Raw genomic sequence first — 25,807 nt, 5'->3', positions numbered from 1 at the left:
ACTTTTTCAAGCATACTATACAATTGACAGAAAGAGGTGTACAACACAAATACTCAGGCCGGGCTGACGGAAGGGTGGCCAGTCCAAATGTGAATGGCCCTGTGACCCCACGCACCAGGTCACAATGCCCAGCGTGGAGAACGGGGCCCAGGAGCCGTTACTGCCAGGTGCGTGTGGGGCAGGCTCATTCTCCATCCCACTACCCATTGCCCCCAGGTTGTAAAACCTTCTCTGCCACTGCAGCCACTTGAGCGCATGTGTTTTTGAAGCTACCAGCAGTACATATTATATTCCCCACAGCATGAATGTAGTTAGCCAACCACTGTGTCCCCACAAGTACAGCAACACCACTGGTCACATGACAGTAGCAGGGAGGGGGGCAAGAAGGGGGAATGGCTGCCACAGGCGGATGTCATCCATACTGTGTCCATTTGCTCTGCAGTATTTTACTACAATCCTATAAACCTTGATTTAATTGCAAGGGAAAAGCCAGAGCAAATCTCCTCCTAACTGAAGCGGGTGCGGGGGGGTGCGGGCTGGCTGGGCCCGCGCACGTGCTACAGTTGCAATGGACGCGGCTGCAATGCGGTGGCTTGGAGGGAGCCGGCCCTTCTGGCGCGGCCTCCCCGGGGCCGCTCTCGCAACTCCCCGCCGCGGCCGGGCGCTGAGCGCCGACGGCCCCCGGGCAGCAGAGCGGAGCGTGTGGAGCGCGCGCCAGCGGGCGGCCCTGGTGCTTGTTACCTAGCAACCAGCTCAGTCTCCTAGCAACGGGGGACGCGGTGTTGCCCCAGGCCCCTGCCAGCCACACGCGGGGCTCCAGCCATGGGCGGCCTCAGCGCCTCCGCCGCCTTCCGGGAGCATCTCCGCCGGCTGTGCCTGGGTGAATTCCCCTGCGGCGCCGGCAGCTGGGTGAGGGCTCCTGCCTGGCGGGGCATCATCAGGCAACCGGGCAGTGCAGAGGGGTGGGGGCTCCCTCGCACCCCAGCGCCTGCGCAGCCTCCCCCTGGCGGGGGGGGGCGCATGGGGGTCAGAGACACCCCCCCCCAAAGTCAGAGAGACACGTAGGGGGCAGCTCGTGGTCCTGCGGCACTGGGAGCTTGGGTGCATGGGCAGGGCCTGGAGAAAAGGGGGGGTCGGCAGTGCCCCCAGTATCCTTTGCACTGGCTCCAATGGGGAGCTGTGTCTGGGGTGAGGGGACGTCTGCCCAGCACATTGGCGTGGGGATGCAGCATAGCGGCCACGGCCTGTTGGTGGCTTTGCAGCTGGGTCCCTGTGCCAAGGAGCTCACAGCCTAGGTAGCTGCAGCAGCATCACCTCACGCTGCCCCAAGGCCAGGCCAGCATGTTCCCAGCGAGGTGCTGTGTCACCGGCCCAGTGCGGTGTGAGGCTGAGACCCAAACACACGCCTCGGGAGGCTGCAATGGCCCCTTGGGGCCAGATGTTCTGCAGACTAAACGCTCAAGGAGATCATCCTATGTGCATATGGAGGCGGGGAATGGACCTAGACGCCTCAGACGGTTTAAATTTGTTTTTTAAAAAGGCCCAGCCCTTTTATCCCCAGGAGGCAGGGCCTGCCAGGCCCAGAGCCCCAGAAATTCTGAGTTTGCCCTCATTCCTCTGCACATGTGCTCCCCTCCCCCCTTCTGTCCTATGTAGAACAGGTCCCGTTTCGAATTAAGGAAAAGGAAACCTGAAGGAAATGCAGCCCAGAGAGAGGCAGATGCAGGCACAGCCCAGCACCAGGAAACTGGAACTCCCAGTGAAGAGAGCCTGGAAACCTTAATGGAGTTTGTGAGCAGCCAGGACTCCCCCTGGGCTCTGTCACCTGACTGCAGCCCCGAGGACCAGCACCTGAGGGAGCTGGCAGTACAATCGCCGCAGCTTATCCGGGACAACTTCATCTTCTTGTTCTTCAGGTCCTTAAGGATAGTGGATAAAGGAGTGAGTTCAACCAGCGGGATCTTCGCTATTGTTACAATGTAGAGAAAGATTGAGTGTAAGATTGGGAGCCAGGAACTCCTGTGTTCTAATCCCAGCTCTGACATTGCCTCCCTCTGTGGTCTTAGCCAAGTCACATAGCCTTTCTGCCTCAGTTTCCCCATATATAAAGTAGATGCTACTATGTTCCTATCTCACAGAAGAGCTGTAAGTATTCCTTAGTTAATATCCAACTGTTGCCCAGGGTGCTGAAGCTAGAGGTGCTTGGGGTAAGGCAGTATCCCCTGGCCTGAAGTGGTTTCCAGTTTTATACAGGGTTTACAGTTTTGTTCAATGGCTTTCACTGCCCAGTGCTGTGTGAGGGCTAAGTGTTATAGCTGAAATTCAGCCCCTTTCTTCACAGATTTGTGCTCTGATAAGATGCTGCCATAACCATCCTGTTCTAAAAAAACAAATCAAACCTGAACATTGTATTCTCTTTGTGATGGGCAAGGTGTAAAAAATACATCTCACAAGAGCTTTCCAGAAACAACATTATCACTATATTTCTTATAGTTTTCAAACATGTCACAGTAATATCAGCAAACCCATCCCATCGGGGGGGGGTGTGTGATTTTTTTCACCCCATATATTTATCCATAAGAAAAGTCCAGCATTAAGGCCTTGACTGAGGAAAGCACCCCTCTTCAGGATAACACTTAAGCACATACTTAACTGTAAACATGTGCTTGTGTCCCACTGAATTTACTGGGAATTAAGCAGGTGTTTAAATGCTGCCCTGAAAATGGGTGGCTTTAAGTATTTGCTTAAGGGCTTTCCTGAAACAAGGCTCAAGTGATGTTACACATTGTCCAAAGACTCATTAAGACTTGGCAGAAGGGGTTGTGAGGCTGGATCTGTTTCCTGTTCAGATTATCAAGTAAACATCCTGGAGAGGGAATGAAATGCCTGCCTGTTCCTAGGGAGGAAGAGAACCAATGATCAGTAATGATCAGAGTGCCTCCAGGTATCCCTTCACCTCATTCACTCTCCACCATGTTCCATGTTTCATCTGCCTCTCACTCCCTCTGCTGCCACCTTGTATAACTCTGGTTTGTAACTCTGAGAATCATTTTAGGAGATCTAGGGCCTGATCCTCTGACGTGCTGAGCACCCAAAGCCTCCAGTGAAATCAGGGAGCTGCAAGTGACCAGTGCCTCTCAAGATCAACCCCACAATTTGTACAAAATATGGGTGTGATCCTGCAGTTCTTATTCAGGTCAAACAAATGTACTTAGGCACTTGGATGCTACGGTACAGCAACCTGAACAGGTTGGATTAGAGGAAATCAGAGAAATCTTCCTGGAAGCCAGTGGGAGTTTTGCCTTTGTGAGGACCATAGAATCAGGCACTGATGTTGTCCTGTGTGCTGTATTGTCATGCTAAGATACATCTGTGCTTCAGAGACAGCTGACTGAAGGTGAATGGGAATCTCTTTCCAGGTAAATGAAGTTGATGAAAATTTGTTGAAGTTTCAAAACCTGGAAGAGCTCATACTCAGTGCCAATCAAATCAGCAAAATAAACTCTGCCCACCTTCCTAGAACACTGAAGGTAAATAAGCATGTTCCTGACTCTTTGGGAGGTAAGATAGAGAAGGTGTGTCGAGATGAGTCTCTCTTCTGCCTAGGATGGACTGAATGAAGCGTAGTGGGCTACAGCTGAAGGAACACATAGAAAAAGACACTTAAAACCTACAGAGCATCATTTCCCTCCCCCAATAACTGTTGCTCCCCCTTTCCCTGGCAGGTCTTGGAGCTCTGTGGCAATGAGATTGTCGGTTTGCAGGATCTGTGTTCTCACCCACCTCCGGAGCTCCAGCATTTGGGGCTGGGTTACAACAGGCTGCTGGGCTCTTCAGAGGATAAATATCTCACAGCAGAATTCTGGTAACTCCCAACACTAAAGAAGGACCATAGCGTGACTGCCAGACAATTTCATAATATCCTGAACAAACCTGATGGAACTAAACTAACTTTATTGAACTAAATAAAACCGTATTGAAGTAGGGTTAATACCTTTGGGGGCCCATTGCATTAAAAACACAATTGTGTACATGTTACGGTGGAATTATCTGTACCTTCTCTAGTAGGAAGGAGGATGCTAATGTACTTCCTCTGTTGTCAGCCATTTGAAGCCACCCCCTGGAGAAGCTGCATGTGCTAGTTCAAAGTGGATTCTCCATGGACCAACAGATGAAGAAAGGACTTTTGGATAAATAGCCTGGTTTTAAACTGGCTCAGGGCCCTTTCTGATCCAGCAAATGGACAGGACCCATGGTCCATGGAGGGCCCTAATCCTTAGGGGAGGGTTGGAAGGATTTGGCTTGCTGAGGCCACATAAAACCATGCGTCTGTTTTGACCTGAAGCCCGGATGAAATTGTGACTGTAAAGGAAATCCCATGGATGGGGTATTGAAGAACTGCTCCTGCCAGAGCCTGGTTGGAGCTGGGGTGATCTCTGGCAAGCTTATTAGCATGCATGTAGGTTCTTGTTTTTATTATATTTTCTCCGTAGTGTTTTTACCTTAAGAATAAAGTAGGCTTGTATAGGAAGTGCTGTGTGGTACCTTCTAACCTGTGGCACCTATTAACTATCTCTGACGAGAAAGCCATCAGGTATCCTTGGGCAGCCTGGCTATGCTGGGATTAACCCAGTGTAGGCAGGGAACTGTGCAGCCTGGAAATACCTCAGTCAGAAGGGAGATAGATGCGGGTCTCCACCTAGAAAGGCAATGGCTGGGGACCTGGAAGCCTGAGATTGGGTGCCCTGTAGGACCACTGAGAGGAAACAGGTGTGGTTGCCCTGAAGAGTGACACACAGCATCGGTTAAAGTAGCTAATATAAAGCACCTGTGTAGGATCCACTCACACTCCTGAGTTAGCCTGCTCTATCTTTTATGTCTTAATAGCTATAGCAAGCAGGGTGCATTGAATTAGTTTAGAGATTAAATACTTCAGGGCACAAACCAACCACGACCAGTGTAGGTTATTTATAATTATCCACTAATTGTGCACTTTCCTCTGAAGCAGTTGGTCCTGGCCACTGTCAGAGATAGGATACGGGACTGGGTGGCACATGGCTCTGATTATATGGCAATTCCTGTGCTCCTCTTTCAATCTGCATTTTCCAAGGGGAACATCCTGAAGTCTTTAATAAGTCTTGCCTGAATAAGGGCCTGTGGATTAGACCCTGTGCTAGGAAAGGATACTCTACGCTAGCTAGCTGTCCTGTATGTAGTATGCCAGTGATGGCCTGGATGGCTTAGGGATTTGTCGGTAGTATATTGAGAATGTAATTTGTGGGTTCCCAATTTCCTGCAGTTCCAAGTTGTTACCATACAGTGGCCAAAGTAAAATGCATTGAGTTCATTGATTTCAATTAGAGCTTTGCTTAGACTCCAGGCTGGGCCCTATATACTGACCTGATTGCTGCTTGTTACATACCCTAACACTGTTCTGTTCTCTTTTAGGCCAAATCTTCTCTCTCTTGACCTAAGTTTTAATAATTTTACGGATCTGTTGGGCATAGTCTCTAAACTGGCCACTCTGTGGAGGCTCAGAACACTTGTGCTCCTGGGTAATCCACTAGTGCTCATTCCTGGCTACAGAGGTTTTGTAATAGACAGCCTGCCCAAACTCTGTATACTGGATGATAGGAACATATCGCCTGATGAGAAGCATCAGTTCCATGGTCTGTCTAGCAAGCCAGGTGAGACTTTATTGTGTAAATATCTCCGTAGTAATCTGCAATCTTTATTTGTTTTAAAAAGGCAGCTTGGAGTAGTGTATTGAGTATGGGACTTGGAGTCAGGGGTCCTCAGTTTTCATTCTAGACCCATTGATGGCTTCCTGTTTGCTTGTGATCAAGTTAGTCCCTCTTCTCACTGCCTTAATTTACCCATCTGTAAAATGAGGATAATTGTTCCCACATATCTATCTCTTGGGGGTGGGCTGTGAGGATTAATTAGCTGATGTCTAATTATAAATATCTGTAAGTACTAAGTATGATCATTCTGTTTTTTAATTCCATTAAATGTTAAGAGTCTTGATGTACCATCTAAAACTTTCTCTTAAATTCTTACATTTGGGCAAGATTGAAGATGGTTGAGAAAACTTTATAAAACCAGTTATTTCTCTTGGCTAGTATTAGCCATCTGTAAAATGGGGATAATGATATTTACTGACCTCCTTTGTGAAGTGCTTTGAGAGCTACAGATGAAAGGCACTATGTGAGAGCTAGGTGGTCTTCATTATTCTTAGATTCTTCATCCAGGAATATAGAAAAATAATATCTGCATTGTGCATGCACAACTTCCGTTGATACCAATGGAACTTCGCTCATGCATCCCAGAACAGGCACCATGGTGATGGACAACCTTATAAAAACCTAGAGAGAGAGAATTTGGTCTTTAACTGTTAATCAAACAAAGATCTGCAGTTCTTGGATTTCAGACCCACAGCCCAGCTGTGATAAAATCCTACTTTTCTCTCTTTGTGACATCAGTCTTTCTCCATCCAAGGGAGACGCTGTCTCCAGTTCCGCATTATGGCCTCCCTGCAAAGGAAATCAAATCAGCTGGGTTGAGCATGAGCAAGCCCTTGTTGCCTAGGCTTGTGTTTGATTTTAGATCAGGCCTTTCCCACTCAAGGTTGCTGCTCTATGCTGGTGGTTTAGGACCCTGTACGTACGTTTAACTTTCAGTGTGTAAGTAATTAAGCATGTGCTTAAATCCCCTTGACTGTATTTAAAGTCAGATGTTTGGAAGGTTCCCTCAGAAGGAAAGCCCCTCGTTAAGGCCCCTGTTCAGGACAGCACTGAACTTGCTTTCCCGAATGAGGGCCTAGAAGGCTACAATAGAGCTGTGCAGGCAGCAAGCCCATCACCTGGGGAAAGGGAGCTCTTTGCATGGCTTTTGAGTGACCCCATGTGGCCAATGGTTGCCTTGGCATTAATGGCATTCAATGCCTTGGCTATGTTCTCACCTAACTAGCTCAGATGTGTCTACACTTGCTGCAGTCGTACCTCTCAACTGCAGTGTAGACAGATCTTAGAGGATTCCCCCCTGCCAAACAGCCCTTCCACTAAAATATTTGACCCCTTAGTTTCCTAATTTGTTTGCTACTGTATCTCAAACTCCACCCTGGAGAATGTACATTGTAACTTGATGGCTGGATTGTCTTCCTCTTAGATCTCATTGTGAATAAAGCACAACTGGTGGTGAGTGTTGGGAAAATCAAAGGCGTCCCCAACCCCATCAAGCCAGAGGAGCTGGAAAGCGGCCCAGAGTCTCCAGTGATCACTCACAGCTACTATGTGACATACGAGTTTGTGGAGAGGGAGAAAGCCGAGGACACTAACAATGCTGAGGTCTGTTTTCAAATGAGTTAAAATGTAAATAAAGGGAAACTAGGAGGTGGTTGATAAGAGGGATTCACAAGCCTTTTACCTCCAGGTTGCTGGTGTAACACAGCCCAGGTTAATGACTGAAAGTTGTTAGTTGGCTTGTATGAAATGAGTTTGGTGAGTTCTCCGCAGCCACTGTCAACATCACAAAAAACACATCCCTGCAACTGGCCGCAAAGAGCCCAAGGATTGAGTTGGCCATGGAAGCTAACTTCCCCTTTCACCTCGGGAGTGTGCCCAGCTGTTGTGCTTCAGAGACCATTTGAGGGAATGTTGCCAGTTCTTGAGATTTTTATCATGAGATTTTTTTTTTATATTTGTTGCTTTTCTTAAAACTCTAGACTCCGAAGTCATGTGAGTGCACCAGAATCTTTCATTTTTTGTTTTTAAGTAAATTGCTAGTTTCATGGTTGTGGAGATAAGCTTGAAAATGGGAACCCTACAGGGTCAAAAGCCAAATAACAAGAATTTCAAATGTATTCTTTTAAAAATCTCACAGACGTTTGCTGCAAAGGCAGTATTGATGTGTGTCCACCTTCTGTCTGAAATCAGCCCTATAGGTCCTCTGCCTCCATGTACTCTGTTCCTGCAGTGAACAGTGATATTCTGCACAGAAGGGTGTGTTTATGTGCTTAAATATGTAGACTTTGTCTCACTGACTTCAGTAGACCTGTTCACCAGAGTCCGCGCTACTGGCCATGCCTCCCAATGCTCCTTCCATGTTTCTCATGGTGGGTGAAGTCTGTGTACTGGCATTTCAGAAGTGCCAGGATATAGACAGGTACCTTTCTCCCTTTGCAACCTGTATCTGTGTGCAGACTCAGCCAGAATTTGGCCCCTTCTATAGATACCTTTGATGCCTTTCTGTTACAGGTAATAAAATTCCATCAGAGTCAAATGGTGGCTACCCCAAACCCTGGGAGCCCACCCGAGAGTGTAGACACAGGAGGATTGGAGTCTCCAGCTATCTCTTCTCTGCTTCAACAGGAGCCTCCGGCAAACAGGGGTACCATAGAATCAAGAAATTCTTACCTTAAACTGAACTTGGGGTGTTTATCAGTCTTCCTGGAATGTCATGAGCTGCTACATTGAAATGTGTTGCCATCAACACGTCTCCAATAATGTAGGTCACCGCTAGATCCGTTATCAAGACCATGCCACTTAATAATGAATTGGTGGTATTATTCTCCAGCAAGACATCTGGTCTAGGACAGATATTGGTCTCCAAATAAATGCAGTGAATACAAATCAGATTCTAGGATTTACACTTCCCTTGTGATTGTCTCAAATCTGTAATTTCATTTGGTGTGATCATTACAGTATTACAGAGAGTAGCTCACAGCAGTGTTCTGTGATCGTACGAAATCCCAGAAGACCAGTGTGAAATAAAAAGGCCAATTCCTGATCCAAACAGAATTTCAGGAATTTAAAAAAAAAATTGAAACTGATGTCCTTGAATGAGAAAATATCAAAATATTTATTCAGTTGTCAGTGCCCCCTGTTTCTACAGCACGTGTTGTTTCAGTGCTTAAAAGGATACAGGGCTTGATTCTGTAAGGAGGAGCACTGGCTGCTGCGAGTAGTCAAAGGGATTATTCATAGCAGTCAGCACCATGTCTGGGAGCAAAAGTTTGCAGGATCAGGCCTTTATTTTGTATAACATCATACCTGCATACTGTGCGTTACAGCATGAATGCAGGGCTCAATCCTGGATCTGCTTTGTTCGTGGAGCTCCTGCTGAAGTCAGTGAGCATTCTTTGCGTGCAGTGATTTGGGGATTGGGGTCGTAGTCACAAAGTTAAAATAAATACTAGCCAAGGGGGAGAGAAACTAAGAGGTAAAGGAGATAAGAGCTGAGAGCTCCTATGAGATGGAGCATCAATGAGGCAGAGATTCAGGGGGGCTCTCCCAGATGGCAGGAACGGCAGAGGAGCAGGCTCTGGCGCCAGAACTGGAATGATCCTGTGAAGGGACAGAAGGGGAGGCCAGTGCAAGATGAATGAGAGAGGGGAGAGAAGGACAAGATCCCTGATATAAGCTGGAGCAAGGCACGGGGAGGCCTTTAAATACTGTAGGAGATGGGCAGTTTTGAACTGGGTTCTGCCATTAATGGGAGGTCAGTGCGGTTATTTTTTTTGGGTGGGGGTGTTACTGTGCTTTGTGGCATAAGTGAGAACCTGACAACAATTGTTCTTCCCCTTAAAAAGAAGAACAGGAGTACTTGTGGCATCTTAGAGACTAACAAATTTATTAGAGCATAAGCTTTCGTGGACTACAGCCCACTTCTTCGGATGCATATCTTCCCCTTAAAACGCTCTTGTCCCTTCCTGGCTTCAAACACACTCACTCACTCACATGTTTCTGCCTCAAAAGTGACTTCACTCCTGATCTAGGCAGCTAGCTGAGTACCCAGGAGCGCATCTCACCAGAGTCTCCTCGTCTTCGCATGGTAACGGGATTTCTCTTGTCTCCCGCACTCAGCTCTCTACTGCATCCCAGACAGTTGTCCATTGAGATGCTCTGTTTCTCTATTATACATCTTATTCTCCTCTGATCACCCCACGGGTGAGCTTCTCTGTTGTAGCCAGACTGGACTTAAAACAGTGGGCCAAATTCAGCCCTGGTGTAAGCCCACTGACTGCAATGGAGCCACACCTACTTATAGGGCTGTGGTCAGCTGGTCCTGTGCTGGGATCTCGCCAGAGCAAGCGTGATAGAGTTTGGTGGGTCTCAGAGTCTAGTTCCCGGCAGGCAAGTGTCCACATCACTAACAAACAGCGTCCACAATTGGGATTAATTGCCCCCACCCCCCATGCTGGCAGTGTGAGCTGAGAGCCCAAGGACTGAATGGATCATGGAAGCCCAGCTCCCCACTCCCTTCTACTGGTGCTCTAGAGCAGAGCAGTGTGGGGGAAGCTGGCACTGCCCCGTGTGTGCTCTGCAGGCACACTGCTCCTTTTGTGTTTTCTCGCTTAGCAAACAGGCACCTCACTCCTCGGAAGCCCTGGTCTGAGACCATTGAGTGCAGCCACAGGAGGGAGCACGTCACTGGGGACTTAGTGGCACTGAAAGCCTTTCTCATGACTGGAACCACCGTCACTGTTGTAGAGGAAAAGGTAAATGCTTGGCATGCTCTGGGATCGAGGGACACGGTCCGGCTTTTCAAAAGCCTGACAATAATGTGAACGTTCCCCTGTATTTGCATCTTTTTAATTCTGGTGTAACAAACCGAGATCCCTTCTGCTGTTTGCAGCCCAAATACTGCAGCCTGGGCACAAGGCTGTTCTATCTTGCTAGGTGCTTTCATGGCCCATTGCTGCAGCTGTGGCTGAAGATGCAGGCAAGAAGGGGAAGGCAGAGAAGGGAAAAGCAGAGAAGGAGAAGCCAAAGGACGGTGGTAAGGTAATAACAGAGACTGGGGGGGGGAGGGAGGATGTTGTTGTTGTGACGACTGATTAAGAGGGCTAAGCAAACCCACACAAAGAGTAAGGAAGTGTGGCTTACAGGCACAGTTCACTTTTAATTAACCTGTGCCCCTGCTCAGCCTGCCAGCGACGATATGCACTTACACAGACCCCTGTCAGGGGTGCAGGAGAGCATCCGCTATTACTCTGTATGATGCAGGTGGTTGCAGAGAGGCTGCATTACAAAATACCAAACGGAAAAAATATCCACGTGAGCCACAACAGAACAGTGTCTATTTCTCTGTCCCCTGGGGGCGTTGTTCAGCTGCGGTTGTTCCCCCAGGCACTGAGCACTTGGTCCCTTGACTAGTCTGTGCCAAGTAATAATCAGGGCCTCAGTTCCTATGAGAAGCCTCCCACTTATTCCTAAAGTTCTTGCCCAGGTATTGAGCCCCCTTCCAGTCTCAGATGGAAACCTTCGATGCAGCCATTTTGCTCAATCTTCATTCTGGATGGGGCGGGGGTGGTTATAGTGTCACATGTATAAGTTCCCAGATCTGATGGTGTTGTCAAGATATCATGATACCTGATGAATGAACTGTGATCTTAAGGCGTGTGACTCTTGGACATGATCAGATTTGTGCTGTGCAGGGCAACAAGCAGAAAAAGAAAAAGGAAAGCCCCATCGAACTCCGCAGCGACCCGCCTCTTTTGAGAAGCCTGGGGTCTGGGCATGTGAATCTGGAGAGCCTCTTAACAGGTGACCAGCTTGTGACCGTGGTGTGTGACTTCGGGGTCCTCATCACTGAGGAAACAACTCAGCCCCCATCTCCTAAAGAGAAGGTACCAGCCACTCTAGTATTAGCAGCGAATCCTCATCCCAGCTAATAACGCGAAGCACAAGATGCTGCCCTTGCAGGAGATGAATGGGTTCCATTGTTGCCAGCAGGAGCACACTGCATGTGTGAGCGTGGGGACTGGACTGGCTTGTGGGACACCCCATAGGATTGGATCTGTTTCAAGGGGAGCAAAATTTGGCCTGAGCTGATGGAGAGAGCTCGAGAGGTAGCAGAAGTAGGACTTTGCTGCTGGGCATCAGGGCACAAAGCGCAGAATCTCAGCTGGCCTCAGTACTCTGCACAGGCCTAGAGAGAAGGCTGTCAGCTGGGGCCTGTCCTGCAGCCCTAACTTAGGAGTTTTTCCTCATTGCAGGGGCCACTTCGGTGAGGAAGGACGGCAGGGGCTCGGGCTCTTAGGGAGATACATAGTGTTGACTTTGAAGATGAGATTGTACCACACACAGGCTCTCTTGATTATCTTGCCAACGTAAAGCCAAACTAGCCCCTATGATTGTGTCAGTCTGATATGGCCAATGGTCCCTGACGCCTGTAGCCTCTGACACGTGCCTGATGCATCCGAGGAAAGGGGGAAAGCCCTTATACCCCTCATGGACAATTTTACTGATGGAAATGTGCTGGATAAGAGCTAAGTGGTGGTGTTATTAATATGGCCCTATGTTAAAGAGGAACTGATCTGTTTGCAGTATCCCTTGCATACACTGAGATCGTTCACTCAAGTCCCTTCTTGCATTGCTCCTAGGTAGGATATAAATCCTAAAGAGCTGCTGAGACCTTACGGGAAATATTCCCATTGTAGAGTGGCTCTGACAGTTCCTATTTTCTGACACTTTCTCTCTCGTTTCTGAGTACAGAGGCTCTTTGCTGAGCTCCTGCTGCTGATTAGCGCCTTTTAAATCCTAATCCTCTGCTTGCGACATAACCTGGCAGTGTGAAAGTGACCATGATGTCCCAATCGGGAGATTGGGACTTCAGGGCTAAACTTTGCTTCACACAAGCTACTTGGAAGCCTTCCCTACTAAGAAGAACAAACTTCTTTTCCCTAGGATGGTAAGAAGAGCAAAGACAAGAACAAAAAAACAAAAACTGGGGGAGAAAGTCCTGCAAGCCAGAAAACCACAGTGGCTGCCAAAGGTAAGGGGAGAGGTGGAGCTCTCTAAGCTATCAGCATTTCTAGAGCCCCTCGGAAGGGCAGCGTCACTGAGCTGCACAATGAGCAAGGCAGCGCCAGCATCCTCCATCCATCCAGTTATAGGTTGCACACAAGCATCTTCATAGCTCTAATTCAGCAAGGAACTTAAACATGTTCCTAATTTTCAGCCCACGAGTAGTTCCATTCACCTCACTGGGATTGTATGTGTGTTTAAAGTTAGACTCATGCTTAAGTACCTTGCTCAATTGGTGCGTAGCTAGCTAGATATGTGTGTACATATACATTCAGGGCATGGCATGGGCTAGCTGATCTGATAGGGGAGTGTTGTCTAATATTAACATAGCATATACTAACACTTAGCAATCTCATTGTGTGTTTTCATCTGTAGATCTCAACGCACTTTGCAAAGGTAATATCAGGGCACAAAATGGGGAAGTGGCTTGCTCAGTCTCATACAATGAACCCATGGCAGGGCCAGGAATAGAACCCAACTCCCCTAATTAGCAGCCCTGCCTCTCCTATTCACCGGACTTCACTAGCCTTTAGAGTAAGGATTGGCCATCAATACTCTTAGCATCTTGTCCAGCTTTGCTGCTGAGTGTGTGATCTGGGGAAAGTCTCTTAACCCCTCTGCCTCAGTTTCCCTGTCTGTGAATCGGAGCCGCCCCCATCTGAAGGGTGAGAACAGGCTGTGAGGTCCTTGCTTTTCAATATTTCTGTGGGAAGAGGAGTCTCTTGTAGACTCAGGGCGACTTTCTGATTCCCCAGTGTCCTAGGTCCTTGCCCACCAGTGTCTGAGAAGACAGTGTCCCTGCTGCTTTCTGGCCAGTGCTCATCCCTGCCTGAGAGAAAGTTGTATGAAAAGACAGTGTGTTGAACCAGCTACGACACTTACCCCATAGAATGAGAGACACATTTGAAACAGGTGTTAAACGTTTCTGGAAGTTTCGTGCTTCTGGATGCTGCACTGAACTGGGTCACCACCCTAGCAGTCCACTCAACCATATAGGGAAGGAGGACACAGCCACTAGTCCACCTAGTGTCAGCGCATTTGTAACAAACCAAATGTATTGTAACCTTTGCAGAGGGCAGGCTTGGAAGGTTACAAGCAGCACTTAGCACCTGGAGTTTCTTTTTATTTTTTTAATGACTGGACGATCACCTCCTGCAGCCTCAGCAAGATGATGGAATCAGATATGCAATAAATATCCAAGTGTGTTATCATGGACTTGGAAAACCCATTGGGATTAAGCAGAGAGTTTCGCTTAGTTTGGCATTTCCTTACTTCTGTGCATATTAAGGCTAGCTAACCCTTTCCCTTGGCTGGCAGAGCAGGGGAGCAGCTGATTGCATGGGCATAGTTTACAGGGGTAGGAGGCATTGCCCCTACCAAACTGCAAGCTTCCGGCAGCTGCAGAATTTGCCCCCCCCCCCCCATGCATGGCCCCGTTGGCCTGAATGGAGCTGCCCCTCCAAATATAGAAGTCAAACTACGCCTATACTTGATTGTCTTTCAAAGATTTGGGACATAATCTGTTGTACCCCTGCTCAGCCAGCAGCCTTTAGCAAGTAGCTTGAGGTTTCCGTTGCTTGTTGTTGAGGGTTCATAGACAAAGAAGTGGTCGTATTTCCACAGGTCAGATCTGAACTATTAGAGCTCAGAAAAGCTGGTGGGATAATTTAAGGTGGGATTCGCTGTGTTTGTTTTTCCTGGCTGTGCACACACCTGCCAGGGATTCATGAAAATGTGTGCAAATCTTTAAAGTGTCGTGAATTCTATCACAAATTATCAGGCTGGACAGTGGGTTATTCACCATTCGCTATTCTCCTGTTTAAAAAGTATGTCAACGTTCAGGGAGCAGAAATGTCATGTGAGTTAGAGGATCCGATCACATACTACAGATAATGAAGGGTCAAAAGCTTTAGCTACACTCACAAACCTGGTACTAACGGGAGTAGATGTAATTCACCACTGGTGGAAGCTGCAGTATAGATCCCATAGAAGACATCCGAGCTCTGTCTACACTACAGCTTCCACTGCTACCACTCTTGGAACTGCACCAGTGATGAATGGTAGCTACAGAGTTTGCTAATGCAGGTGCAGCCACAGAGGACGGTTTGCTAATAACCCATAGTCTGAAATTAGTGTGCATCATCTATTCAACAAATATGTACAAATAGTGAAAACTATCGTAGAAATCAGGATCCCTCGTCAACAGGGGAAAGAGGGAAGTCTCATCCACAATGAATGATTTGACCAGACACTGAAAGATGTATTCTCAGTCTGAGGCATGCAGGTTTCGTGTGACCCCTGAACAGCTTCTCTGGGTGCTTTGGAATTTCTGTTTCTGCTTCTCTCTCCTTTGACTGGTGGATATTGAGTAATTCTAAAACAACAAAGCAAAACTGTACCCAGCTGGATTGAGCATCTTAACACTGTTGGATTCTTATCCAACAAATTCAGGTTCAAATTGATCTGTATTAAGGAACTGGAATGACTGCAAAAACTTCAAGGACACATGCAGCACATTCAGAGTATTGGAGTTTTCTAGGGTTGTTTCCTAAAAACAATGCCTAACTGTTTTCCTCAGGAAAAGGAAAAAACAAAGAATCTCCTGAAGGGAAGGAAGTCCAAGAAATCCAGCCTGTGCCTCTGACAGTAGAATTCCAAGTTCAATTGATTCAGTGGACAACCGCATTTGATGCCCAGCACCAATAAAGAAATGAGAAGCACTTGCTTGATGATGCAGTTTCACGTAATGTGTCCAGCAAAAAAACCTAAAGTCTACATTACTGAAATAAAACTGTGAAGCTTGCTGGGTCTTGGTTGGTTTGTGTTTGTAGGGCCCAATCCTGAGAGGCTTGGACATACTCTCAACTCCCACTGACTGCTGAGTTTGCTGTGACTCCCACTCAAGCCAATGGGAGCTTTGCCAGACCTCAGTGGGTGTGTAACAGGGTGATCTGCCCCGTTACGGGTCCAGGGGCTTGGAGCCCGCCAGCCCCCTTCAGAGACATATGGTCAGGCCTGGGAGAGGGGATGATCAGATCCAGCTGGGAAGGAGTCTGGCTGAAAGAGCTTGATTGACAAAAGAACTGTGGGAAGGACACTGGCTGCTGAGGCTGGCCCTGGAGCTGGGGGAAGAAATGCAAAGGGAAAGGCTTTTGGGTTCCTGCTTTGGCTAGGGGAATAACTTTGTGAGTTTTGTGACTGAAGAATAAAACGGTACCCAGAAGATAGGGCCTGAATGGCCTTTGGGAGTGGAGTTGGTCCCTCCTAGGCTGGGGAGATGAACCAGCAGTCCGAGCAGGAGCAGGCCTCATGGCCATAGAGAAGTTCTTAAAACCAGAAGTCACTAATGGCAGTGAGCTGAAATGTAGCGGCAGGAGTCTCGGTGGGAGCCGCCTGTCCAGTGTTCTTTGATGGAGTTTGGATTGGCAAATACAAGATGGCGGTGTCCATGCTCAGCACTCCTGGGTTTTATTCCCAGCCGTCCCACTAATTTATGCTTTCTGTAGTGGTTGAAGATTATTCATCAGCAGGTCAAGCTCTTAGTGTCATCTGAACTCTTGTCACTGGGGTGTGAATCAGAGGTGACACATGGGGGAACATGCAGGCTCATGTGCCCCCAGATTTCTGAAATGTTTTATATGCCCTGCCCCCTGCTACATACCACCAGAACCTTTAAATTCATAGAATATCAGGGTTGGAAGGGACCTCAGGAGGTCATCTAGTCCAACCCCCTGCTCAGAGCAGGACAGATCCCCAGACAGTTTTTTTTTTTTTTTTTTTTTTTAAACCCCAGTTCCCTAAATGGTCCCCTCAGGGCTGAACTCACAACCCTGGGTTTAGCAGGCCAATGCTCAAACCACTGAGCTATCCCCTCTCATCAACTACGTGTCATCTCTGGCATCAATTCATTTTCAGAATCTCTGGCACTTTTGTTCCTGGGCTGCTGTCCTGGGGCATCTTTAACAGTAGCTGAGAGCTGAGGATGAGCCGTCTTCAAGGCTCTGCTTTCTCCAGGGAGAAAACTGAAAGGCAGAGTCCTAAACTGACCGGTCTACTTGCCTTCTCAGCCAGATGGTATCGCCAGAGCTGCACACCTGAGATACTGTACTGCTGGGCGAGAAAACAATTTGCAGAGCTGCCCTTCAAGGAGAACTTGACAAGACAGATCACAAGAGAGCAGCTTGCGTGGCCCTTGTGGGTCTGCTAGAGAAGAAGTGGAGACCTACTTATGCTTCAGGAGCTTGTAAGAAGAGATGGTTGATGTCAGTAAGAAGCGGGTTGGGTGACCCAGACAGTCTCTCCCCACAGGACAGCGCAGCTGTTGAAAAGGGCAGCGTGTATTTGTTTCCCTAAGGATTTATTGGTGATGTTTCCCAAGACAGAGGGAAGTCACTAGAAGGTATGGGATAAAGTGGGAAAGGCCCCCAGATCCACACACGTTGTAATATGTTTCAGCAAATGATGCTAGATGCTATAGAAAAAGAGCGAGAGCTGGCCAATGCAGAGGGCTATTGTCAAATATTCCTTGGAGATGGCTGGTGTTGAATGATCAGAGCCAGACAACCCTGGCTCCAACTGGGGAGCAGTGTTACTCTATGGTCTGCCTACAATCCCCATTGTGAAAGTGAAATGAATTATACTAAAGAAATAGAAGGAATTAAAGAATGCTGTATGTACCTTTAAGTAGAAATTAGAAATGCTGCAAGCCAGGTGTGCAGGAAAGCAGACATTAACTGCTTAACTTGCCACTTAAGGGCAATTGGTGAAGCATTAGTCTTAGATCGATAAGAGTTAACAAGGAAGCAGGATATGCATATTGCATATTTTACATGCATAATGCATATTTTACAATTTTGCTCTCTCTGTCCTTTTGTTTAGTTTGCACCCTTTTATCTGTATAAATAAGACTGTTTGAATCTTGCATGGAGGCTCACATTATCGGATTGTATTAGCACAGCGCTGTGCTAATAAACAGAGTGGTCTTGACAAAATTGTGAGTCCTGATTCTAACTTTGACACCATCTAACTGGTTGTTTCTCAAAGTGATCAGTGGTGAAACTGATTAGATTAGGACCTCATCACATCAGCCATACCATCAGGGGCTTGTTCACCTGCACATCTACCAATGTGATATATGCCATCATGTGCCAGCAATGCCCCTCTGCCATGTACATTGGCCAAACCGGACAGTCTCTACGCAAAAGAATTAATGGACACAAATCTGACATCAGGAATCATAATACTCAAAAACCAGTGGGAGAACACTTTAACCTGTCTGGTCATTCAATGACAGACCTGCGGGTGGCTATATTACAACAGAAAAACTTCAAAAACAGACTCCAATGAGAGACTGCTGATCTGGAATTGATATGCAAACTAGACACAATCAACTCAGGATTGAATAAGGACTGGGAATGGCTGAGCCATTACAAACATTGAATCTATCTCCCCTTGTAAGTATTCTCACACTTCTTATCAAAGGTTTCAGAGTAACAGCCGTGTTAGTCTGTATCCGCAAAAAGAAGAACAGGAGTACTTGTGGCACCTTAGTCTCTAAGGTGCCACAAGTACTCCTGTTCTACTTCTTATCAAACTGTCTGTACTGGGCTATCTTGATTATCACTTCAAAATTTTTTTTTCCTCTTACTTAATTGGCCTCTCAGAGTTGGTAAGACAACTCCCTCCTGTTTATGCTCTCTGTATGTGTGTATATATATCTCTTCAATATATGTTCCATTCTATATGCATCTGAAGAAGTGGGCTGTAGTCCACGAAAGCTTATGCTCTAATAAATTTGTTAGTCTCTAAGGTGCCACAAGGACTCCTGTTCTTTTTGCGGATACAGACTAACACGGCTGCTACTCTGAAACCAGTGGTGAAACAGTTAACAGCGCTACCATTTAACCTGTCCCCTGTGGATTTCTGAATTAACACCAGCTGAGATTCATTCTAAGACAATTCACACTCCTCAGTCCTAGCTATTGTTTCAGGGTCTCCGACGAGCCAGGCAGGCAGCCCAGCAGCGGGTCCGAGCCAGAAGATTTTTCCTTGGAAAGCGAAATGCAAAACAAAAACAAATCTTAAATGCTGCAGAGATGGCTGGCCCACGAGGAAGGCCCTTAGGGCTGGGTCCAGACCTACCGCAGCAGGATGACAAACCCTTCCACTCTTCACCCGTAGGAATTAAGTTTTCATGTGAGCCGAGTTTGTGCTCTATTTAAAGCAGAGTCCCCCCTCCCCCTTCAATCTTGATCCTCGGGGGCTAGCAGAGGCGCTCTGGTAAGGCCCTGCCCCAAGCACAACCTGAATCCAGCCCTTGCAGCCAAAGGGGAAATTAGGGAGCAGGTGGGTGGGCAGGGGATTTCCAATAAAACGCTAGCCCCCCCCCCCCGGGGTGTGTGTATGGATTGACTGTTCTCAGCCCGGGACAGAGCGGGGGGCAGACCCTTGCCTCCCCCCCCCAAACAGCCGGGAGGGAGGGAGTCAAACCAAAGTGCCTTGGCCGAACAGGGTGTCACCCCACTAACCCCGCTCAGCCCCTCGCCTTTGCCATTAGCATTCCCAGCAGCGCCGCTCGGTGACTGAGCCCCCGGCTGCACCTTCCCCCTTGCTCAGCCACTTTCGGGGGCAGGGGGATTTGAATTCATCCCGGCTCTATTTGCACGAGAGTAAATGCCTCCCGCATTGGGGGCGGCGCGCTCTCCCGCCGCTGACCCATTCACCAGCCGCTGGCGCCGGTCACTCCGCCTGGCTCGCGCCCCCCCTTGCCCCAAATCCCGGAGCCGCTGCTGCTGCGGCTGGTTGATTTCACGGCCGCGCGAGTCTGCCCGCCGTTTCTATGGCGACGCCGGCCGGGCTCCAGAGCGGCGCGAGCCCATTGGATGCGGCTTCGGCTTCGGCTTGAACGGCAGCAAGAACGGGGAGCGAGCGGCTCCCAGAGCCAGATGCACGCGCCCAACAGAAAGAGGGGGCAGGAAGGGGGTTCAGGCCTCCATGCACCACCCCCGCCTCCCCCTGTTTAAACTGAAGCCTGGCGAAAGATTTGCTTGCAGCAGGCGAGGGCTTGCATGGTGCATGTAAGGAGCGCTCCTTGCAGAGCCCCAGTCCCCGAGGAGAAGTCGGTGCTGCGGGAAAGGTAAGAGGGGAGGGAGAGCCTTGTACAACTCGGAGGAATGGTTTGCACCGATCGTGGCCGGGTCTTGTCGGGTTCAGCAGCAGATGCAGTCTCCTGGAAGGGAGCTGCCAAACTCGCTTCAAAGCTTTACTGGGAGACTAGCTCTTTTTTTCTGCACGCCATCTCCTTTACATAAATGACAGCCCAGCGTTGTGAGGTTTGGGAACGTTACTGATTATTAGGCTTTGGTGGGATGTTTGGGTCCTTTTAATAACTAAGGACTTAATTGATTGTAACAGCGAGTCTAAAGTCAGACCTCTGATTTACTTCAATCCTTGACCGGTGGATTCTGTATAGGAGCGACCAGGCGGCTACAAATAACGTCTGTGTATTAAAGGGCGACAGAATGTTACAGGGCTGAGAGTGGCATAAGTGATCCCGTTTGCCTAGGACAGCAAAAAGTTCAGTCTCTCTGTTGATTGGATGCTAGATACCTAGGGAATGTTGCAACCGTTCTAAATTTCACATGCACGATGGATCATGGAGAAACTGGCCCACGTAGAGCACCACTTATCCCAATATTAGCCCCTGTGTAACCAAACCCTTTATGGTTTGGCCACAGCTTTTAAACCTTAACCTCTCTGAGGTTCCCCTTCGTCTGGTGTACCCCGCAGACAACTGGTATTGTCGCAGTATGAGTGTGGGCTTCTTATCATGTCATGATAAATTCCACCCTAAATGCAAACAACGGGACTAACTATAAACAGTTTGTAAGGCAGCATCGAAACCTGGCTGTCTCTGGGTTCCTAGGCCAGAGATCTTAATAACAGTTAAACATTAAACACTTTCAGTTGGGGGCACTATCCGTCTCTGCAGCTTCTCTAGCTCTTAAAAAGGGTGTGTCATCCCTGTGGAAAGTCAGGATCCCTGTAAGGCTTCTAATGTTGGATTCAGGCACCGAGTGCCCTTCTACTGAAATGTGGGGTCCGTTACCAGTGCAAGCACCAGTGTGCCTGTCTGACACTTTAAAATTCTAAATGGGAACGTTTGGTGAGGGGAAAACTAGGTTAAGTCCTTCTGCTTGTAATGGACTGTTAGAACGCCGTGGCAGAACTGGAGTTGGGTACATATTGGGCACTGCCCAAGAGCAGTGTTAGCTTTGAATTTGCGAGCTGATCTTGGGCTGAGTACCCTCCTTTCCTAAAGGAGAGGCTGGAAATTGAGAGCACGCCGCACCTTGCAGGATTGGGCCCAAATTGAGCAGTGACTCAATTCATAGGCTAATGAGCTCACAGTCCAACATTAGAATCTGTCCCCGTCCGTCGTTCTCTCACCCCTCTCCCCCCCCCCATCTGAGCACTGACAGCTCTCAAAGTGAGCAGCCCTGACACCAGTACTCTGGTCTGGGCAGGGACAAACCTGTGTCCTTCCTTGTTTAAGTGGAGTAATGGGACAGCTCCTGATCCCATTAAATTCAATAAAATCTTTGCTATTGAAATCTATGGGAATTAGGTGTGTAAGCTGCTTAGGTGCTGTGACGGGTTGGACCACAGAAACCCCCTTGGGAGCTGCCACTCGATGTGCAAAGACTACCCCTGCTTCTGTTTTCCCTGCCAGCTCAGGACTCCAGCACGCTGTCTTGCTGAGCCAGCCACTCCTGTCTGGCTCTAACACAGATCCAGGGTCTGAATCACTTGCCCCAAAGCTGCAAGTTTACCTGAAATCAGCTCACAGTAGTGTGCTTGTCTTTAGCACTCAGATGCCCAACTCGCAATGGGGTTTAAACCCAGATAAATCCGTTTTGCCCTGCATAAAGTTTATGCAGAGTAAACTGATAAATTGTTCGCCCTCTATAACACTAATAGAGAGGTATGCACAGTTGTTTGCTCCCCCAGGTATTAATACATACTCTGAGTAAATTACTAAATAAAAAGTGATTTTATTAAATACAGACAGTAGGATTTAAGTGGTTCCAAGTAGTAACAGACAGAACAAAGTAAGTCACAAGCAAAATAAAATAAAATGCGCAAATCTATGCCTAATCAAACTGAATACAGATAATCTCACCCTCAGAGATGCTTCAGTAAGTTTTGCTCAGACTGGACACCTTCCAGGCCTGGGCACAATTCTTTCCCCTGGTACAGCTCTTGTTGCAGCTCAGGTGATAGCTAGGGGATTCTTCATGATGGCTCCTCTCTCACTTGTTCTCTTCCACCCCTTTATATATCTTTTGCATAAGGTGGGAACCCTTTGTCCCTCTGGGTTTCCACCCCCCCCTCACTGGAAAAGCACCAGGTTAAAGATGGATTCCAGTTCAGGTGACATGATCACATGTCACTGCAAGACTTCATTACTCACTTGCCAGCACACACATATACAGGAAGATTCACAGGTAAATACAGCCATCTGCATACAATGGGAGTCATCAAGATTCCAAAGCATCCTTAATGGCCCACACTTGACATAATTACAATAGGCCCTCAAGAGTTATGTTTTATATTTCTAGTTTTAGATACTAGATTGGTACATTTCTACAAATAGGATGATCACACTCAGTAGATTATGAGCTTTGTAATGATACCTTACAAGAGACCTTTTGCACGAAGCATATCCCAGTTACATTACATTCACTTATATTTTTATCTTATATTTTTATAAAACCATATAGACTGCACAACGTCACAGGTACTTTTGTACATCCCACTGGATCCCTATCTGCATCTTTAAGCCCCTAAATAGCTTTGGCCTTTAGACTCTTGTGATAATTGTTTAGAAAGTCTCTTTAGCATTGAGACAAGAAGCCGAAATGCTCCTTTAATAAATTTTGTGTGTGTTCCTTTAACTGTGCAGGGATTGGCTCCTGGTCCAGTGTTTGAGATGTATCCCAGGATAAGAATGGTTGCACTATATACCGTCTCAATCACGTTGATTGCGTTCCTTATGTATATAAGGAAAGAGACTAAGTTGGCTGTGTCTCCAGCAACCAGGAAGATAGCTGCACCAAATCCCAGCAATACGTTCTGGGCCCTGGAGCAGACTGAACCCAGCAAATGTTTGCCAGACCTGACAATTGCCAATTCCTCTGCTGCACTCCCAGAGCTTCACCGCACCTTCTTAATGTACAAGCACTGCAGGAACTTTTCCACACTGCTGAAGCCCTCGAGATGCAGTGAGGAAACATTCCTCTTGCTGGCAATCAAGTCTCCCCCAATCAACATAGACCGTAGGGTTGCTATCAGGAACACATGGGGGAAAGAAGTGGTCATTGGCAGCAAGCCAATCAAGCTGGTGTTCTTGCTTGGGCGCTCGGAGGCCAAAATCCAGGCTCACTCCCTCCACCAGCTGCTGGTCTATGAGAGCCAAGAGTTTGATGACATTGTCCAGTGGGATTTCACCGACAACTTCTTCAACTTGACACTGAAGGAGCTGCACTTCCTCCGGTGGTTCATGGAGGACTGTCCCCAGGCCAGGTTTGTGCTGAAGGGCGATGACGACGTTTTTGTCAACACCTACAATATCGTTGAGTTCCTCAAGGAACTCAAACCTGGGCAGGATCTCTTTGTTGGGGATGTGATCAGCCAGGCCCGTCCTATAAGAAACACCAAAGTAAAATATTTCATCCCGGAGTCTATGTACAAAGCGCCCTACTATCCTCTCTATGCTGGTGGCGGTGGCTATGTGATGTCCAGAACGACAGTGCAGCGACTCCAGAGCACCGCTGAGGACACCGAACTCTTCCCAATAGATGATGTCTTTGTGGGAATGTGTCTGGCAAAGATGGCAGTGACTCCATTGAACCATGCTGGCTTTAAGACCTTTGGGATCCAGAGGCCCTTTAATCCTTTTGATCCATGTCTGTACAAAGGACTGATGATAGTGCACAAGCTGAACCCCACCGAGATGTGGATCATGTGGACGCTGGTAAAGGATGACCGTATTAGGTGTGCTGTATCATTAACTCAGTAACTCACAAAACGAGACTGCTGATGCTAAGGGGGGAGCAGGGGAACAGAACGATGGTGGTGGTTACTCCAGATTGCTTAAACTGATATTAAAAATAGAAACAAAAGAAAGTTGTAGTAGATGATACATTTTTAACAACAGACTGTAGTTTTACAGTAGGGTAATGTTCTGCAATGAGCCTCTGAAAATATATTGTTGGGTTACTGAAGCATCACAAGGTTGAACTGAAAACACGTAGGGGGATAGCTCAGGGACTTGGTATTGTGATTGGGATTGCTTCCTCTCTAGATCACTGTTTTGAATTCCGCCCACCTGGGTGGTTCTGAGTGGCTGGTTGCAAAGTGAGGTGGTGGTCTTAGTGCCAGTTCTGATGGTGTCTCTTGGACGTCAGTGTCCAAGTTACAACTGCCAACCTTACTAGCAGTCTCTAGTTACTGGCCTTCCTACTAAACAGGCAATACAGCCTGAACTCACCCATTGACCCATGAAATCAGGGCTAAGGCACAAGAAATGTGTGGACAAGCTTATGCTGCTGGGTCTGTGCATCTCCTGTCAAGGACTTCACTGTCCAGGGTTAGCAATCCAGCAGACTTCACCAGCACTAAATTTACTTAATGGGGATATGGGGGAAAGAACACAGAGATGATGATCTCTAAATCTTTCAGTTGTCTGTTCTTAACACAGCAAGGCCCTTAGTTCTAATAGCACTGACTTCTAACCAGCTCTTTTTCTTTCGATTTTATCTACTTACATTAGATTATTTGCACTGGAATTTATGCACAAAAATACTTGACAGTGGGATTGGGAGAAGAAACAAATTGCTATTAATCACTGTAATAACAATGGCTTTTTTTTAACCGCAGGTATAAATAAATACAGTTGTGAGTGTTTACATTGAGTATTCTTGTTCTACTGGAAGTACAATTGAAATGAGACTTTCAAAACGAAATCCAGGGTTAGCTGACAGCTGCCTCCATCAGAGGTTACACAGCTGCAAATGGAAAATCTATCTGAATGGCTTTGTGGGAAGTGGGACTTGCTAATTAATGGCCTTGTGGCGGAGTGTGGTATAAATCCCTACACAGGTCCTATGTCACCTTGGTGCTGAGTCAATCCCTTGAGTAAAGTTCAAGCTGACCCATCCTCCTTGGTACTCATCTGGAGCTTTTCAACTTCATGAAATAATCCATCCTTGCACTGCTGTGTTGCAGGTGAGAGGAGGAGGCCTGGAAGTGGTAGTAAAGTGCTGCTCTTGGAGGAGCGAGACCTCAATTCTAGTCTGATTGCTGTGACCTTGGCACCTGCAACTGGAGGGGCAATACTACCACACAGATATGAGATGGTCCTTCATTTATGTTTGTTTGTAAAGTGCTTTGAGATCCACTGCAGGGAGGTCTCTTATCAAGAGAAACTGAGGGATGTAGAGGGTAAGTTGCATCCTTCCACAAGGCGAGGGAGAGGAGAGTTTGACAGAGCTGGTACTAGAAGCAAGACATTTCTGCTTCCCTGTCTTTTTAAGTTTGTGACGAGACTGTTTAAACTACATCAAATCAATGGATTCTTATGTTGTGGGTTCCTGTTTGCCAGTGTATTATGCCTTCACTGTCACTACTCTGCTTGCTTTTATTAGTGCTTAACCTGAATTGCCTTTCTCGTTACTTCTGATGTTCTTGTCAATTCCCTTTTGGTGTTGGAGGGTCTCACCATTTTACTTAGGGTTGTAGTTGTCTGAAGGCACCAGGGATTGTAACCTTGGATACTATTCCACTTGTCACTGTTGTATGATACTTGCTCACTGTTCCTGTAGTGGACTCTGCCCTGGGATAAGCACACAATTCCTAAGAATCTAGGAAGAGATAATAGAAATAGATAAGCAGTTGAAGAGGAGGATGTTTGAAAGCAGAACTGCCATTAAGAGACT

At 47.4% G+C, this 25,807-nt stretch overlaps 2 protein-coding genes across 12 annotated transcripts; both read left to right on the top strand.

Moving 5' to 3' along the window:
* The first annotated feature begins 714 nt into the window (after nt 1-714).
* On the top strand, nt 715-17,454 carry LRRC43 (leucine rich repeat containing 43). Of its 11 annotated transcripts, none has more exons than XR_004648300.1 (12): nt 715-909; nt 1,657-1,941; nt 3,420-3,530; nt 3,726-3,865; nt 5,449-5,687; nt 7,168-7,346; nt 8,256-8,388; nt 10,359-10,498; nt 10,680-10,784; nt 11,438-11,546; nt 12,690-12,777; nt 15,388-15,440. XR_004648300.1 is itself a non-coding variant. In XM_034791599.1 (12 exons), the coding sequence occupies exons 1-12, from the start codon at nt 823-825 to the stop codon at nt 16,964-16,966; spliced, it is 1,701 nt and encodes a 566-aa protein (XP_034647490.1). In that variant the 5' UTR covers nt 715-822; the 3' UTR covers nt 16,967-17,454. The 11 variants fall into 11 exon arrangements, 8 of the variants coding, with proteins under 8 accessions (XP_034647490.1, XP_034647488.1, XP_034647486.1 ...); XR_004648299.1 differs by having other exon boundaries at nt 10,636-10,779; XM_034791599.1 differs by lacking the exon at nt 15,388-15,440 and adding an exon at nt 16,877-17,454 and having other exon boundaries at nt 10,680-10,779.
* Nucleotides 17,455-19,729: 2,275 nt separating this feature from the next.
* Nucleotides 19,730-24,766, top strand: B3GNT4 (UDP-GlcNAc:betaGal beta-1,3-N-acetylglucosaminyltransferase 4). Its single transcript, XM_034791290.1, has 2 exons — nt 19,730-19,944; nt 22,774-24,766. The coding sequence occupies exon 2, from the start codon at nt 22,801-22,803 to the stop codon at nt 23,887-23,889; it is 1,089 nt and encodes a 362-aa protein (XP_034647181.1). The 5' UTR covers nt 19,730-19,944; nt 22,774-22,800; the 3' UTR covers nt 23,890-24,766.
* Nucleotides 24,767-25,807: the final 1,041 nt, after the last annotated feature.

The sequence above is a fragment of the Trachemys scripta genome, chromosome 15 (genome assembly GCF_013100865.1).
Source record: "Trachemys scripta elegans isolate TJP31775 chromosome 15, CAS_Tse_1.0, whole genome shotgun sequence".
Taxonomy (NCBI): domain Eukaryota; kingdom Metazoa; phylum Chordata; order Testudines; family Emydidae; genus Trachemys; species Trachemys scripta.
This window is presented reverse-complemented; position numbering and strand designations above follow the sequence as displayed.

Coding starts and splice junctions, on each gene's coding strand:
- LRRC43 (XM_034791595.1), top strand. CDS start 823: ATGGGCGGCCTCAGCGCCTCCGCCGCCTTCCGGGAGCATCTCCGCCGG. Junction 3,531..3,725: donor ACCTTCCTAGAACACTGAAG/GTAAATAAGCAT, acceptor TTTCCCTGGCAG/GTCTTGGAGCTCTGTGGCAA. Junction 7,347..8,255: donor AGGACACTAACAATGCTGAG/GTCTGTTTTCAA, acceptor TTTCTGTTACAG/GTAATAAAATTCCATCAGAG.
- B3GNT4 (XM_034791290.1), top strand. CDS start 22,801: ATGTATCCCAGGATAAGAATGGTTGCACTATATACCGTCTCAATCACG.